We start from the raw sequence: 18,622 nt of genomic DNA on the forward strand, positions 1-18,622 counted from the left end.
TATTGTTGTAATCCTTTATTGGTCAATTGTAAAGGACAGTGATAAGTCCTCCTGCATATTCCACATGCAGGTTAATTTGCCCGGTCAGATGTCCACTAATAACTCATATTAATATCACAGTTAAACACATATAAACCGTATCTGAACATCTGGGCTATATCCAGTATATAATGTTCATGGATGATGCATTTAGCACAGTGTCTGAAACTGCTTTTCCAAATTACAAATGGGTTCACAAACACTTCAAAGGATTACCCTAAAGTCATTGTTCCAGTGTACAATGGCACTGTTCAGTATGCCTCATCACCATAAGGGAGATAATCCAATCAAATCTCAAAAAACATAGTTTTTGTAGTCCAAGGTCAAGTCACAAAGTCCTCCCGACTGTTACAAGCAAGACCCATCAAATGAGCAGACACCTGGTAATGCAACATTAAGGCACATTTACTATATAAAAATGATGAATACTGTTACATATCCACTACACAAACAGGCACACTTATATACATGTGGGGATTAGGTGCTTTAAGACCTATATTAAGGTCCAGCATGATTTTCTTTTTTGGTGTAGATTGCCTCTCTGTTTTTACTTGGCTCTATCAATTCAATGCATTAAATGTACACCTAATTACTATAAAACACCCCAAACAATCAGTATCAACTAGACAGGAAATAAATTGTCTGTGATGATAAAATTACCAGGTAATATAGAGGATCCAGTCATTGATATACAGTACTTACCTGATTCACTCTAAAGGCACAAGTGTAGCCACCAAACGATCCGCATAGACAAAGGGAACTCCATACCTTTACAAAGAAACTGCAACAAAAAATTAATCATCAGCACACCAATATACCTTTGATGATTAGGGATAGATATAAACAAACAAAAAATTTCAAATTCCAGATTAACTACATGATCTTTACTGGCATTCGAGTAAGGAATAAATTACTCTCATTTGTGAGTAACAGATTGACAATTTGAGTTTACAAAGTATCACCCAGGTATCAGTTAGGAATAAAGTATTTAAGTAGTGCAACCTTGTGTCAACATATTTTTACTTTGAAGATAAAAGATGGAGCATCAATGTGACTTTGAAGATTTTATTAGTTGACATGTTTTCAATGGCTAGGCCAATCATCATCAGAACAGTATTACAAGAGAACAAGGAAAGCTAAAGTGCAAAACAGGATTCAAAATACTGATGATTCTAATCACCTAATGTACAACTGGTTGGAATTTTTTGCTAGATGACGGTCAATAAGTTAGCGATAAGGTTTATTAAATGAAATGATATATAAAAATGTTGTTTTTTTATTTTTAAACAGAGTCAAATATTCCAAATACACTGTACAGAGACACTGTTCTATTTCTCAGGTAAGAAGGTGGTCCATCTAAACAAAAGGTTAAGTCCATATACATGTAGAATATTTCTGTACATACTTTTCATAATTGTGAGACAACAGTTCATTGGCATCAGATTCTGAGTCAGTGGCATTCAAAGCTAAGTCTTCTTCTAGAATGCCGATAGGAATTTCCTACCTCTTGTACTATACAAAATGTGGCTTTTTTTCATTTGGTTGATCATACCAGCCTCAGGAATTGGATGTGCTTACTTTTAGGTTGGTATCTGGGTGAAATTTATGTACATGGTTCGTGGCAACGTCAGATTGAGAATAACTTAAAGCAAAATTACAATAATACCACATAGCCTAAGACGAATGTTTGTGATTAATGTGTTGCCGTAACACAGATAAATTGTCCTCAGACATAGGGTAAGCAGACAGTGTAAACTGGTTTTATCACAGGTAGGTGTCTGCATCTTCTGTGCAGTTACTTTCATTTTAGTCAATCCCATTGAGGCCTGATGGTTCTAGCGTTTTAAGTGTTTTTATCCACGTTTCTTCCATTCTGAGGGGAGGAGTTGATACTAGCTGTTGTAGTGGTGATAATATTGACTTCAATGTCATCAAAGTTTTGGTTGTTTGACATAAAATGGCGGGACACAGGTTTGTATTGATTGGCGCTACATGTGTCGGTGAAATGACCATGCATTCTCTGAAGGACAAAGGAGGAAGTTTGTCCCACATATTGTATATTTTACATTTCTGAAGTAAGTAAATGGCAGTGTTGGTCTCACAATTGAGACTCTGATATATTTTGAAAGATCCCTGGGAAGTATCACTAGCGAAAATTTGTGTATTCAAAACATGTGGGCAGAATGAGCATGATTTACTGCATGGGTGGCAACCTGGCTTTGTGGTAGGTTGGTTGACAGCCACTTGACAAAAGTTGCACCTGCACGAAGGACGTTTCCAAACGATTCATAAACACAATGGCATAATTCAGAGTGCAAACAGTTCCAATGTTGGTACCTTGTATCTGTAGGTAATGGTGGCTGTTAAAATTATAGCTGCTAAAATTAGTTTAACTTAGTTTTTTCTGAACGCAGGCATAACTGCCTCTATATTCAGATCTTAGTCCATACATATGCATTTAAGTCACAATATTGATAGTGTTCATGTTGTGGTGTTACACTAGTGCTGTTTTGAATCTCCAATCATATCATCTCTTTCCCAAAATTTATCCAGGCTGGTTTCAAACATTGCTAGGTTTGGCGCTTGAATCATATTTTTAAGTAGGAAATTCCAAGTGTTAACAAGTTGTTAAGTAAATGAATATTTTCTCCTGTGCTGTCTACTTTTTTGTTAATCCTGGCTGAGTAAATGTCCTCAGGTCCTTTTATCATGTTTAATTGATTTTAGATTTTTATGCAGCCATGCATCCAACCAATTTAAAACGAAACAAAAATGATAAGATAATCCTAAATAGCTAATTAAACAAAAGACTTGTTTCAATTCTAGAATCACTTTGTCAGTACATATTTGTCCACAAAGAAACTGCTTGTGTACACCTACTGGTGAAGCTGTTTAGATTTTTACTGATCCGGCTATGGAAATTTATCTATGTCATTCTCACCTGTGTCTTGTTCGGATAATGGCCTCATAGTTTTCTTCATCAAACTTAAGGATGTCTATGCTCTCACTGCTTCCAAGCTTAAATTACATCACAAAATATTGGTCTCATTTGTCTTTCAACATATCAGAAAACAAAATATCTAATGTTCTTCACTATTGAGGTTACTTAAGACCATCACATAGACAGCATATTGGAAGGAAGCTACTGAATTTTTCCCATAAATTGAGAAATTGAGGTTAGAACTCAGACATGCAGATGTTCTGAACTTAAATTCTACAAATGAAGTAGGTTTAAGATTAGAAAGATTACTTTGACCTCAATAGTTTTCTGAACGGGAAATGCATTTTACACATGAAGTTCAGAAGAGATGGGAGATAAATTCCAGTTTAGTGTTAAGTACAAAACACAGCCCAAGTCTAGATTTTAACTTTACTTATTGCAACAATATCAACATAATACAGCTTACCTCTCCGAACAGTCCCTTCATTGAGGTGACGATAGCATGCTTCAGTGTGGTGGCATTTACCGTCAGAGACTTGGTTACAGAAGGATCTTCAAACTCTCTGTAAAACATAAAGAATTTATGATAGTTAAAAAGGTTCCAGGTTATCATGAAGAGCACTTTAAAGTTAAATTGTAAAACAGGCAATGAGTTAAAATAACAAAAGAAAAGAAAAATCAGTTTTAAAAAAGTTGAAAGAAATATTTCTTGTTAAAATCTTCAGTTATTGTGAAGACAACTGTGTTTAGTGACTGCCTACCAATAAAGATAGTTGACTTACAATCTAATTTTCAGGTAACAGTAAGGAAGAGGTCCTTTAGTAACAATACGTTTATATGTGGTCATTCTTGCTGTCTTTAATGATCAGCTGATCTGGAAAATAAAACATGCATTTTAAACTGACATAAAAGAACACATTATTATGTTGAAGATGTTATTTCTGGGGGAATCATTCAGAAGTGCAGTAGGTTTGCAAACTATGTAATTTCCTAAAGTGCAAGTCGTCCAAACCCAGCATTTAGTTGGACTTCTATATATAGGATAGAACAATTGACCATTCCACACATTCAGATAACCAAGGATTCTGGGATCAATCAAGTTCCTTGTAGATGAGTAAATTTGATTAAATGGTGAACAATATAAATACCAGGTAATAAAAACAACTTTCAGCTACAGGACCTTTCTTAAACAAGAAATCTCAGAGTGATCTTTACACTTTTTTTTTTCTCTTAATCATATGAAATTCAACATTCCTCTCAAGGAATAGCAAAGATTATTTAACTGATAAAGCCAATATGGTCACATGTCAACTATTTTGTTTTTCTTATCAGTCCCAAAATCAAGAGGCAAAACCAGGAACCAAGAGGAACCTCCATTAAAAAATTATTTAGAATGATCAAATAGTGATAAACTTTCAGTGTACCAATCATTGTTTGGTCTTTGGTCTATGTTGGATCTTTCCCCTTCTTGTCTCTTCTTTCCAATTGTCCACCCTTGCTTTCTATTATATAAAATTTAGAAATTCCCCTTAAACTATAGCAATAATAATCTGTAATTGTCAAATCTAAGACAGTCGTTTGTCAGTCACTTGGTTTTACTGACCAGTACCAAAATTAAACAGGCACAACAAGGGACCATGATGAACCTTCACATAAAATTTGAGACAGATCAATCCAGTATTTCTCATGAAAGAGAGATAAAATTTTCCTCACCAAAATCCAAGATGGCCACTTGCCAACAATTCTATTTTTCATAACTATGGACCAAGGGAAACTTCATAAAAAAAGACTGAGAAAGATCCATCAGGTACATCTAAGAAATAACAATAGCAATGGTTGTTTACGGATGTGTACGGACGAACAGATAATGCATTTTGTGCAAGTTGAATAGCCAACCATTTGGGAAAACAATGAAGGTTTATTTGCTGGTCAAAGGGGAATAAGCCATTGACATCAGTTGAAATCCACTCACACACGTCATTTGATACATATTTTGTTAGTGTTAATATGTCATGCATGTAAACATCGACATTACCTGTAAGCAATAGTCTCGGCCATGTGTAAGCCCCCCTTACCAGAATCACAGAGCCTGTGACCTGAGACATATCCTTGGGCTATGTCAATGAACTGTCGCCAAACAAATACATAAATGATTTGAAATGTGTTCATACTATAAGATCTATCTAAAACATGACCAGTCAAGGACCAGTATTTTTCTAAAAACTGTCCACAGATACAGCCTCAAATGTTCTCCTCTGAAGTGATCGGGATGTGTATCAAACATATGATCAATTTCATTTTTATGACGGAAACTAAAACTTGGTAGTTAAACAAAATTAGAAATAAGTCATCAAACATGATCATTTTGAAAATCCTTATTTTTCAATATAAGGCATGAATGTATAGACTTCTGTAGACAAAAAGATTGCGAAAGAAGTGGCCCATTATTCATGGTCGATTTTAATTTACATGTCTGACGACAACAAAACATTGACATTCGAGGATTGTTTGACAGGTTATTTCGTCATGTCTGAGAGGATGTTTTACATGTAAAAATGTGTATTAAGAAAAAATACACAAATTTACCAATGAAATACATTTTTGTATGAATTGTTTAAATCACAGGTTTTTTATTCTTTCTGGAAGCGTTATAGGTTACAGCTACCAAAATCATCGAGTGTGAGGTCACGCAGGGTCATGTGATAAGACTCGAGAGAATGCTCGTTCCGAAATATAAAACGGTCCGGACCCGATCATATATATATATATATATATACAGCGTGTTTTGAGTCTCTGAGGAGACTTAGCCGTCTGTACGTTTCAATATTCACAATATGTGTGGAAGAGTTTCAAATAAATTTACGACTCATAAAACATACTTACGAAAACGACATCTCTGTATACTGTAAACACACGTGTGGGTAATTCTGGCTCAAGTAAACGCTTTATTATGAGTGACGATTTGCGTCAAACTTTCTACCGACTGTATGATGAGTTTATTTCGCGGGAAACAAGATTAAATAATTACGTAGTTTTGTTTACTTCCGGTATGTATCTCTGACAGGAATGAACTTTAGAATGAGGAATGGAACACGGAAAAACAGTTTACTTCATCAATGATTGAGCTAAAGAAAGTATGCAGCCTGACTCAGGAGGCTGCGAAATTCATTTCTAGCTGGCGGCGTCAAAATAAGCTGCCGCAAACAGATACAACTGGTATAAAAATGCATAGATCACAACTTGACTGGATAACGGTAGATATGCAGTTAATATCAGGTTGGACCAAAAGCGCTTTAATGGAAAAATGTAGTTTTCTTTGTCAGCGAACTAAGTGCCTGTGGTCGCACAGAACCTGGTATATGCACACTTTTATATAAAAGATATATAAAAGAAACATTGATGCCCCAATCATTTGTAGTTTCAGGTTGTTTTTGAATACCAGGCCTCGAATTGCTGAAAATAGCAAGTGCCATAAATTTGTACTTGCTAAAATTACTTTTTACTTGCTATTATCGCAAATTTCCATGTTCAAATAATGTGTTTTGTTTTGTGATTCATAATGTTTGCTTCATCCAATACATGTCAACATTATAGAAGAACTGCTTTTTACCAATACTTCAATACTTTCACTTTGGAAATCAAAACTCAAAACAATTTAATTCTGGGTTAGGAATAGACAGGTACTCACAGTTTGCATGTGATGAATCCACTTGCTGAAAAAGCAAGTCATTATTTTTTCTACTTGCAATTCTTGGATTTCTACTTGCAAATAGCCAGTAAAAAGTCTTAAATTCAAGGCCTGAATACTGGATTTATAGTGTTGTGGTTATTAATTGATATCATACATTATTCAAAATCCCAAAACTGGGCCCCAGTGAGCCTGCTCTGTGATGCATAATCTGAAAATGACACTTGCAAGTGAGTGATGTTTTATCTTTAATATAATAGCATGTTTTAACACGGCATATGACAACCTGATATATGATAGTCATATATTTTATGATACACATATCCTTATATGAACCTGATCCTTGTGTAGACTGTAAACAAATAGAAATAATTAGGTTTTTTTTATTTCAGAGACACCTCGACTTTTGAACCAGGAAAAAAATGGAGTAATTCTGTTTACATGGGATGATGCAACAGAACACAGCAAGGTTTGGGAATATTATCTCTTTTATTAAAGATCTATATCTTTGTAATTATTACAGATGTATATGTCAAGTATTTATTTACTATACTGTACTTGGACTATAATTTGTCGGTATTCTTTATTTAAGAAAGTCCAATATCACTAATAAAGATGTTATGGAATTTTGTCCATCCATTTTCCAACAGAACGTACAATGTTTTCAGAATTTGATGGCTCCTATTTCATGAAGAAATTCAAAATTGCTTCAGTCTTCAAACATAGACATATAAGTATCCAAGAATTAAAAAAAAATTGCCCAACTGAACAGAGGAATTATAAGTGAAAAAGTACTCCCAAGTCATCAAGAAGACATTGACCAAATTTGGTCTTGAACCAAGATAATTCAAATTTTAGGACTTGTGTACCAGGTTCATTTCTTCCTTGATTGCTAGATGATTAAAACCCATTTGAATTTAGCTTTCACCATCATTACAGCTTTCACCATCATTATCAGAGAGATCAACTTCAAAAATAGTTGAAATCTAATGAAAAATTATCATGGCTCAAATCCTTGAATAGTGTTTCATAAATATTGCTTACTGGTATATGATATTGAAAGCTGATTTAATTAAAATTAAAAATGTACCAATTAATAATTTTGATACTTTCTGAAATGGGGTTTTACTTTTTCAATTTAATGGTGATGTATTTTATATATTAACAGGGAAGCATAGTTACCCATGTGGGGTTGTATGATCCGGCCGTACAGAAACATCAGGTGAGATGATGAAAAGTTAATGTATGTTATTTAGAGATGGCTGAATATGAAAAATGGCTAGATAGGCTTATCTCTTTATATACAATGTTTGAGTTGCCACTGTATGACTTGAAATGTTTGAATAGTGGGTAATTTCTTTTGCCGTTTAAGCACTAGTTTTCTTGGAAATCCCACACCCATACACATGATTCTTTGATTGAAAGTCTTATTTGTCACATTTTACTGGTATTTACAGAGTTTGTCTATAGTTATGAAAACAAAAAATGTTTCTGAATAACAAATGTTATACAGTATATTGAACCATTATGGATCTTAGCACTAGCAGATTTGATTGGCAAGATATAACCAAGAAATTAGTGCCAATGAAAATATATATATTTTTTTGAAAACCACGAAAAATTGAGCCCTACAAAAATGTATGATTTTACAGTGCATTGTTACCTGTGATTGCTTATGTATATACATGTAGTACTAAGTTTGAAGTATTGATATTTTTTATAAAAAGTCTTTTCTTATAATGACTTGGATGCCTGGTGATCTTATTCTATTAAAACTTATATTCTGAAATGCATGTTGCAGTTGATATGGACTTATTCCCAGCGTGTCAACATTGTCTCCTGTTCCATCAACCAGGCAAGGTCGCTTTTGGGTAAGAATTTACAGACACTTCTCATTAATAAGAGATTTAGTTCTCATAAATGTGAGGTCATGAAATATTTTAGTTATTTCATTTTGCAGAATCTTCTGGACAATGATATGTATAGCTGTGAGAAAATCATTGCAAATATCAAAATTAGCTGTGACACTTCACAATAAGTTTTGCTTTGTTTTTTGTCACTACTGGTTCCGCTGCAAATAACACAGATCAGGAAATACCACATTTTGTGTAACAAAACCTTTTCCAAACAGACAGGCATACTATATACTTTTAATATTTTAAGGAAAGTAATGAGTAATTAATCTGAAGTTGTAAATTTTGCAATTTTATCTCTCTAGATTGACAATTTTAGCTCTCTAGTTTAACAATTTGAAATGTACTTGAATGATAGATTTTTTTTTCAGTTAATTTAATGATTAGAGACAATGACATGTAAGGTTGTTCCTGTGTAAATCGTGAAGGCCTTGAGATCGATTATTATTTTCATATTTTTATGTCATATCTCATTCTTCTCAGCTTTCACGACTTTTCGAAAAGACTCCAGTTCTGCAAAGAAAAAAGGTGAGATAATAAGTTACATTTCAAATTATTTTTTAGTAAGATCAGGAGGATTTTATTTTTAGCCCACCATCTAATAGATGGTGGTTTATTCAAATCATCCTGCGTCTGTGGTCCTTCGTCCGTCCGTCCGTAAACAATTCTTGTTACCGCTATTTCTGGAAAAGTACTGGATGGATCTTTCTCAAATTTCATATGCAGGTTCCCCTTGGTCCCTAGTTGTGCATTGTACCTTTTTTGAACTGATTCGCATTCAAGATGGCCGACAGGTGGCCATCTTGGATTTTGGAAGTTAAAGTTTGCTACCGCTATTTCTGGAAAAGTACTTAATGGATCTTTCTCAAATTTCTTATGCAGTTTTCCCTTGGTCCCTAGTTGTGCATTGTACCTTTATTGGACTGATTCGAATTCAAGATGGCCGACAGGTGGCCATCTTGGATTTTGGAAGTAAAAGTTTGTTATTGCTATTTCTGAGAAAGTACTGGATGGATCTTCCTCAAATTCCATATGCAGTTTCCCCTTGGTCCCTAGTTGTGCATTGTACCTTTTTTGGACTGATTCGAATTCAAGATGGCCGACAGGTGGCCATCTTGGATTTTGGATGTAAAAGTTTGTTACTGCTATTTCTTGGAAAGTACTGGATAGATCTTTCTCAAATTCCATATGCAGTTTCCCCTTGGTCCCTAGTTGTGCATTGTACCTTTTTTGGACTGATTCGAAATCAAGATGGCAGACAGGTGGCCATCTTGGATTTTGAATGTAAAAGTTTGTTGCTGCTATTTCTTGGAAAGTACTGGATGGATCTTTCTCAAATTTCATATGCAGGTTCCCTTTGGTTCCAAGTTGTGCATTATACCTTTTTGGACTGATCCGAAATCAAGATGGCTGACAGGCAGCCATCTTGGATTTTGAGAGTAAAATCTTGTTACTGCTATATCTGAGGAAGTACTGGATGGATCCTTCTGATATTTCATAGATATTGGTTTCCCTTGGTCCCTAGTTGTGCATTGTACCTTTTTTGTACTGATTTGAAATCAAGGTGGCCCACAGGCAGCCATCTTGGATGTCGACAGTAATACAGCATAAGCATATTGTCCATTATCCACCTGTAACTGACTGCTATCTAATAATACTTTGGGATCTTTTTCAAATGATATTTGCTAATAGATGCTTAATAAAAATATCTTGTGCCATCATTAAGTACATTCAATGAAGACCAGTTCATGAACATTTACAACACCTGTAACAAACAAAAAAAAATAAACAAATCTTCAAGAACTGAAAACAGATCCTCAAATGGTGGACGCCAAGATCTCTCTGGGATCTCTTGTTTAATTCTGCTGGCAGATTCTCTCTGAAATGAAAGATGTTGGAATTTTCATGAATAGCATGTATTAAAGATTCTACAGATTTACACAATAACCCATTTAAACACGGAAGAGTGTGTGTGATAATGCTGTATAACTTTGTTTTGGGTTACACTATGGTTTCTATTATTTAGATGTGTATACAGCATTCATCGCAGAGATCCAGGTAGCTATCACTCGTGTCTTTTCCCTCAATTTGGAGCGATCCTACTTCCTCAAAGTCCAGTTCCTGTACAGCAGCCAGATATCCGATAAGGAATGTCACATGATCGTCATGCTCCACCGGGAATGTAAGTTCTGTTAAGTAGTCATTGACTTACCTGTATATGAGATATTGCTGGAAAAACCCTGAGCTTAATACATTTGTTCGTTAACAGATCTAATTCTAAATTACATGATCATTATATTCTAGTGACCTGATACATTACTTGTATCATCTTTAAGTCTTTTCACTTAGTATACCTCCTATAGTGATGATTGCAGTGCTAATTTTCATTGTGTTTATTTTTCTGTTACAGCAATTGGTTTATACCGTATACCATTGGGCAGAGTCGGTGACAAGGGCGTTGTAAGTAAAAAAATAAATAGATAAAAGACATTTTTAAATTTCCTATCTACCTTTTGTCTTTTATATAATAAATATTTAATTTGCATCAGTGAAGTTACAGCTGATATTTATCGGTAATTACAAAATTGTTATTGTGTTCACTAAGTTTTTAATTTTATCTTTATCAATCAATCTGTGCACGCAGGTGATGCGTGATCAGCCTTCGACAGAACAGCTGACAAAAAAATTTTACTGGTGTCAGTGGGACATAACCAATCAGCGACTGTATTATGTACACTATCAGCGTTACGGCAAGGCAGACAGCCAACAAATACAGCCCTTCATCTCCAGTGTACAATTCTATGACGAGGCTAAACATGACAATGTGGTACGAGACATGTTTTCAAGTCTTTCATGATAACAGCTATTCAAATAACACTGATATTCTGACATGTAATTCTGCAGAATTTTCCACTATGAGTTCATATTCTTGACAAATTGTCAAATGACAGCTCATTTAAATTTTGATGTCTCAAAGTTGTTAAATAGTTCTGAATTGGTGTGACAGTAACATGAAAGAGAAAGGTACATGTGTAACATTAAGTATGTGATGACACCTCTAAAAATGATTTCGGATACTGATGTTTTATTAAACAAGAACGACTTCCTTGTACTGCAATTTATATATATCAAACTTACTATTGAATGATGAAGTTCTGTTTAAGAAAAATATTACCTAGTATCATCTTACTGTGCTAAACATATCTATTATTATCTGTGTTCCAGCTGGATATACCCATCAATTTTCCATTCCCACAACTTCGAGCCTCACCACGGTATGTCTGCTGGTAGTACCGTATCAGATCTTTGAAATGTTTCTGCTCCAATAACCATCATACTACTATCATATGAACACCCTTCTGCCTGTCTGCACATAGTATAACAATACATTGTTTTTCTTAATTTTCTATGTGCATATCGATAAATCAATTCTTATTTTATATTTATTTAAAAACATGTTTTTAAAGGATTTCCACCTGGATAGACAATTAAAACCTTGCAAAATGAAGACAAAGTTTTCATTGTCAAATTATTGAGGAAGAGAGTGTTTACCAGCTTATTTAACTTACCCAGCTCTTTAATATCAGAGACTTAATGTCTTCCAAAAACTTACATAGCAATCTTCTTAATCTTGAAAATCGTGGTAATTATCTGTTATTCTGTGAAGAAATTTCAAAATCATGACAAGGTTGTGAACTTTTCTCAGCAGTAGCAGTCAGGGACTGAAATTCTTACTTTACCAAATAGATGAAACAGTTGCCTTTTTCTACCCTCAGTAAATTATATTGTTTCCAGAATGTAACTGAAAAATGCTGTCTATGGTGATGTGAGATAAAAGAAATGTTTTTGAGTGACAACAATGTTAACTTGCTCCCTATCTATTTGACATGTGTGTTTATTTTGTTGCAGACAACACTACGTACGTTTGGTTTGATCCCTGTATATTTAACATGTGTGTTTATTTTGTTGAAGACAACACTACGTACGTTTGGTTTGATCCCTGTATATTTAACCTGTGTGTTTATTTTGTTGTAGACAACACTACGTATGTTTGGTTTGATCCCTGTATATTTAACCTGTGTGTTTATTTTGTTGTAGACAACACTATGTACGTTTGATTTGATCCCTGTATATTTAACATGTGTGTTTATTTTGTTGTAGACAGCACTATGTATCTTTAGTTTGATCCCTGTATATTTAACATGTGTGTTTATTTTGGTTTGATCCCTGTATATTTAACATATGTGTTTATTTTGTTGTAGACAACACTACATGCCCTACCCATTCCATCATGGCATCCCAGGTGGGTTTATCTTATTAAAAAGTTATTAACGGTTTTAAATATCAAGTTAAACATTCGTTCTTTGTCATGTTTTCATAAAAAATATCGGTCATACAATCGTTTTCAAAGTCCAAATGTGCAGTGTTTACAACATTATGAAAAGCCATTGGTTTCTGAAACAAGTGTCGTGGGTTATCATTACTATTTCCAAAATTATCAAATTTATATTATCATATGTGGTTTTCCAGACATTAGTGATGGAAAATATTTTGTTCTATAAGAATTTTTTATTTTTAACCATGGTTCATTTAAAATATTTTATTGTATTCATTAAAACTCTATTACTTATTTAACATGATAGCGTGATTGTAGATATTACTATGAGACAGCTTGTAATATACTTATTTTGACAGACATGTTCCTGAACATGGTAGTCCTCACTCAGACAAATGGGACCTTCTGTGTCTGTTACCAACTCCTAACAGAAACACCTTATGGCGAGCGGACAAGGTCATCTAGTCGGTCAAGGAAATCACCAGCACATGTAACGGTGAACATTCTTTGTTAATTATACATGTGTGGTTAAAACATTGAAACAATTTGGAACAAAACTGATCTGCGGTATTGAACAAAAATATTTTGACCTGGAGGATATACAGTATCTTCTCTAGGTTTCTGTGAACTGAATATAGTAACATATGATGCTAAATGTAGACAATATCTTCTCTAGCTTTCTGTGAACTATAAATAGTAACATGATGCTAAATATAATCTATATCTTCTCCAGCATTTTGTGAACTATATATAGTAACATATGATGCTTAATATAGACAATATCTTCTCTAGCTTTCTGTGAACTATATATAGTTGCATATGATGATAAATATAGACAATATCTTTAGATTTCTGTGAACTATATTTATGTCCCCCAAACGAAGTGGGGAGACATATTGTGTTTGCTCCGTTTCTTCTTCTTATTATTATTTATATTATTCTTATTTCTTCCACTGTCTTCCACCAGCGAGGTTTCCGACGCGTTTCTCAAAAACTATTGCATGGAATTTAACCAAACTTTACACACATATTCATACATGCGAGGCGGAGTGCAGGCCACTTGAATTTTTCCAATCGGTCATCTGAGCGGTCAGCTGTGGTCTAAATTTGGCCAAATTATAGATATTGTCCGATTTTCGTGAAAATTGTTTTTTTATGTATTAGGTCGCAATCGGAACAAAAGGCGTAGTCCATTTTTCTTTTGGCCATCGATCGGTCCTCTGAGCGGTCAGCTGTGGTCTAAATTTGGCCAAATTATAGATATTGTCCGATTTTCTTAGTGACTACTTGAAGAAAAATAAAACATAAAGACAAAGAAACAACCAAATACATCTCAGCATAAAATATGATGGATTCTTTGTACTTTGTGAAAAAGAAATAAATACCATTTATGCATAAAGTGTGGTTGGTGTTATTCTAAAGCCTTTTCCCCTTTATGTTTAAATGGACCATTTAGAAGTACTTAATATTGAAAGTAGCAGACACAAAATAAACTCTTTGTCATACTGAGGTAAGGACACTTCTCTTTATACCAAACTAAATGCATCACCATTTCCTCTCTTCTGAAGTTTTAAAAAATTACGTTCTCATTTCCATTCAAAATTGGTGTGTTCATGTTTGGCATGACTGCAGGTCTGATTATTGTGATCATTTACTGCTGAAGGGGTTGTTTGGGGGACATTTGTAATGGTCCCCATTACAATTAGTACTTGTTAGTAAAACATGATACTAAACATAGACAATATCTTCTCTAGCTTTCTGTGAATAATTTATAGTAACATATGCTGCTAAATATAACAATATCTTTAGATTTCTGTAAACTATATTTAGTAAAATATGATGCTAAATATAGACAATATCTTCTCTAGCATTCTGTGAACTATGTATAGTAAAATATGATGCTAAATATAGACAATATCATCTCTAGCTTTCTGTGAACTATATATAGTAACATATGATGCTTAATATAGACAATATCTTTAGATTTCTGTAAACAATATATAGTAACATATGATGCTAAATATAGACAATATCATCTCTAGCTTTCTGTGAACTATGTATAGTAACATATGATGCTAAATATAGACAATATCATCTCTAGCTTTCTGTGAACTATATTTAGTAACATATGATGCTAAATATAGACAATATCTTCTCCAGCCTAGCCCCTCATCACTGAATCTGGCCTTGTCTTCTGAGAATGAGGAGGAGGTGATGGAAATATCCTATTATATCTGCATGGTCCATCATGGTAAGATTGCTGGTCAGTTCTATGGGATATATGTATCACTTGTCTGTGCGAGGAATAACGTAGACGACTGAACTTTTGTAAACTTAGGACTTTCTAGAAAGTGTAAGGCAACAGACAGTATAAGTATATTGTTACCAGGGAAAATATGTTGTGTGGTAGTGCAAGTTGTCTGGCTTTTGGTAATTGTAACATTTTTGTCATTTTTTGTGACTTTAATTACAAATGTTTTCCTAACATCTCATGAAGAATTTGTTGTAGAAATTAGTGAAGAATTGAACCATTAAACTCTGTGGTGAATCAAAAAGTTACCATTTTACAGCCAAGATCCTTCATGGTCGAGTATCAGGGATTCCCTTCTCGGCTAAACACAGACTTCACTTCTCCTGGCATAGTAAGTGTAGCTTCAGTACCACAAGACAGTCCATAAGACATTTAGTATAATTATAGTGGTGTAGACTAGAGACTTCCACTCCAGGGTAAGCTTGTATCATGTTAACAAAACTAAGGCTTTATCAGTGATGTTTAAAATTAAAATAACACCAGACAGGTAAAGTATGATTAATCTCTCTTTCTAAAGGTGATGTTATTATTAGAACTAAGTGCTATTTATTTATAATTCAAGTGTATTAAAGAGTTTGGATGGTTTGGTTTGGACTCTAAACAGAAAAGTGAAGATCGGTCAATAAGACGTGCAATTTTCAGGACCATTTCCTTAATACATGTCTTATGTCTAGCTATTTAGAGACCATGTGTACTATTCTTTTATATGCCAGGGTTCTTTCTAATTCGAAATAAAATTTTAAATTCCTTATGACAGGTATTTTTATTTACTAGCGGTTTTTACCATTTTCACTATCCACAGATATGAAATTAATTTCCGATAAACACAGTACATTGTATTTTCTATTTACAAATATCTGTTGTAGGTGACTACCTGATGGTGATACTACCAGGGCATTTTGTACACCTGTTAAATGTAGGACTGGAGTTTGAGCCCTGCCATCACATTCTACTTCATGGTATGTTACATAACCTCATACTCTGTGATGGCTTGTTATCTGGTGCTTTCAGATTCAAAACTTTTAAGACGTCATGAGCTCTACTAAACAAAGCAAAAAGGTTTATAACATGGCAATCAATTGAATTCTTCCGTCTCTGAGTGTTTGGATGAAATTTCTTGTTCAACTTTTTATGGGTTTACCAAAACCTTGAAGCAAAAGGTTGTATTTTTCATGGACAGACCATTGCTTTCTTATGATTGTATTTTCAAAGTATGAATTGTTTACCATTTTATTCCACCCTCAAGAAATAAAATATTTATCTTTACTGTTTATCATTTGGAACCTGGAATGTTTATGAAAACCTGAGTAAAACAAGTTGATAATTATGTCAACAAATTTTAAAATTTTTATTTCAAATACAATTTTAAAATCCATGTATAGTAAATTGAAGTGGATACCATCATTTTGTATCATTATCTGTAAAACGAAAATCTCTATGGGTATTAGTTTTCAGGCCATGATACATTTAGTCAGGACTGTATGAATTAGAATACTTATACTGAGAGCTTCATGAATATTCAAGGTTATATTGTGCATTATATTTGGGAACAAAAAATGAGTATTGCCACAACATTCTATTTTCTGCAGACAAGACATTAAGATTAAATTCCATAGTGAACCAAATGCCTGTTACACCAGAGGGCAGTACTCCTTCGCCGGTTCTTCGACAGAACTCCGAGGAGGAAGTCACAGTATCAGTTCTGTCCAGGACAACAGAGTACCTCTCTCACCTTTCCAACACCTGTCTTCATGCCATCCAGAAAGATTCGCCTACAGGTGACTTATGTTCTACCTAATCAAATCTTCAGTATTGTCTTTCAGATTAATTTTTACTATTTTACCTATTTCAGTATTATATTACATTAAAAAATAATTTGTATTGGTGCCTTGTGTGTAGACCAGAAATGAAGTTATTACACAGGGACAGCCATTAACTATAGACTATAATGTTTATTCAAGCTAATATCTAGTAGTAATTACTCTTGTTTGTCTAGATTGAATCATAAGAGGGATCATACTCAGAGAAAACGTATGTGATTGGCCAGGTAGTCCCATGTGTTTTCACATCAGTTTTTGAAAAGTCATTGATTGATATCATCATTTCAACCGACATGTAAGATGTATGCCTTGAATGAAGCATCACTGAGTGCATGTACTGGTTACTGGAAAATGCCTCCTGTGTGAAGCACAGAACACATTACATGCCTTTGTTAGGTGATACAAAATTGGAACTATAGAGAAGGAGAATCAATATATGAAAAAACAAAGACTTACTTTTTGCCAACAGTTAAAATGAATATTCATTGAATTCAAACAGTTGAATCATTCCCTCTTCAGATTATATTGTTGATACGAATTTTTTCACACCTGAAAACTTGACAGATTTTTCCAACACCGTATGAAATATAAATGCCTCTTGTTAGTGGACAAAACTATGATCCATGTTACAAATATATCATCATTGTCACAGTAAACATGAAATAAAAACTAATGACGTGGTCACATGTCATTTTCAGATTTGTCATATTGTGATACATGTGTATATAACTATAATAATCTGTGATAACCACCACCCTGACACAGATTAATAAAATACTAGTATGTCTTTGATACATTAGTTTATGATCTTAAAGACAATTACTGGATGTACATGTACATATACAAAGAGCATGTTTTATTAGCCCACCATCATCAGATGATGGGGTATTCAAATCGCCCTGCGTCCGTGGTCCGTCGTCTGTCCGTCCGTAAACAATTTTTGTTACCGCTATTTTTGGCCTGATTCGAATTCAAGATGGCTGACAGATGGCCATCTTGGATTTTGGAAGTAAAAGTTTGTTATCGCTATTTCTTGGAAAGTACTGGATGGATCTTTCTCAAATTTCATATGCAGGTTCCCCTTGGTCCCTAGTTGTGCATTGTACCTTTTTGGACTGATCTGAAATCAAGATGGCTGACAGGCATAATAGTGCTTAATAAAAATATCTTGTGCCATCATTGAGTACATTCAATGAAGACCAGTTCATGAACATTTACACAACCTGTAACACAAAAAAAAATAAACAAATCTTCAAGAACTGAAAACAGATCCTCAAATGGTGGGCGCCATGATCCCTCTGGGATCTGTTGTTTATTCTGCTTTACAGTATACTCTCCTTTGGTACTGTACGTGAAAGGTTATGCTTCAGTGACATTGCCACGACCTTCACCTTGTTGTAACCCAGCTCTGTACTATCAATGTAGAATGTTCATGAGTTCTTATTTATTGAGGTTTATTCTAAAATATCATTGACAGGACTTTTTACTCGTAAATGTGAACACAATATTTGTATCACTTAAGGTATCAATTTCACTAATTTATGTATACTAGAACAGTTTAATGACAAGTGTTT

The 18,622-nt window shown here is 34.0% G+C and overlaps 2 protein-coding genes across 6 annotated transcripts in view; one reads left to right on the plus strand and one right to left on the minus strand.

Annotated features, from left to right (window-relative positions):
• The window catches only part of LOC132563685 (ribonuclease P protein subunit p14-like), a 47,639-nt gene continuing 29,017 nt past the window's right edge, over positions 1–18,622 (minus strand). For 2 of the 5 annotated variants that reach the window (XM_060228432.1, XM_060228434.1), the window contains exons 2-6: positions 3,763–3,854; positions 3,447–3,543; positions 2,981–3,057; positions 742–820; positions 1–419 (exon numbers count right to left, since the gene is read on the minus strand). In XM_060228432.1, the coding sequence (XP_060084415.1) occupies positions 363–419; positions 742–820; positions 2,981–3,057; positions 3,447–3,543; positions 3,763–3,827 (375 nt within the window). In that variant the 5' untranslated portion in view covers positions 3,828–3,854 and the 3' untranslated portion in view covers positions 1–362. Of the gene's footprint in view, positions 420–741; positions 821–2,980; positions 3,058–3,446; positions 3,544–3,762; positions 3,855–4,404; positions 4,454–5,863; positions 5,879–18,622 lie in introns of those variants that run through there. The other 3 variants (XM_060228437.1, XM_060228435.1, XM_060228436.1) reach the window with 3 other exon arrangements.
• Positions 6,073–18,622, plus strand: part of LOC132563684 (protein pigeon-like) — a 34,861-nt gene continuing 22,311 nt past the window's right edge. The window contains exons 1-15 of the mRNA XM_060228431.1: positions 6,073–6,196; positions 7,061–7,137; positions 7,837–7,890; positions 8,470–8,539; positions 9,065–9,109; positions 10,608–10,763; positions 10,992–11,041; positions 11,226–11,408; positions 11,807–11,856; positions 12,844–12,884; positions 13,277–13,413; positions 15,078–15,168; positions 15,488–15,559; positions 16,095–16,187; positions 16,818–17,006. Of these exons, the coding sequence (XP_060084414.1) occupies positions 6,097–6,196; positions 7,061–7,137; positions 7,837–7,890; positions 8,470–8,539; positions 9,065–9,109; positions 10,608–10,763; positions 10,992–11,041; positions 11,226–11,408; positions 11,807–11,856; positions 12,844–12,884; positions 13,277–13,413; positions 15,078–15,168; positions 15,488–15,559; positions 16,095–16,187; positions 16,818–17,006 (1,408 nt within the window). The 5' untranslated portion in view covers positions 6,073–6,096. The remainder of the gene's footprint in view (positions 6,197–7,060; positions 7,138–7,836; positions 7,891–8,469; positions 8,540–9,064; positions 9,110–10,607; positions 10,764–10,991; positions 11,042–11,225; positions 11,409–11,806; positions 11,857–12,843; positions 12,885–13,276; positions 13,414–15,077; positions 15,169–15,487; positions 15,560–16,094; positions 16,188–16,817; positions 17,007–18,622) is intronic.

The sequence above is a fragment of the Ylistrum balloti genome, unplaced genomic scaffold (assembly GCF_031769215.1).
Source record: "Ylistrum balloti isolate Yb309-2 unplaced genomic scaffold, AGI_CSIRO_Ybal_v1 Utg371816, whole genome shotgun sequence".
Classification (NCBI taxonomy): Eukaryota; Metazoa; Mollusca; class Bivalvia; order Pectinida; family Pectinidae; genus Ylistrum; species Ylistrum balloti.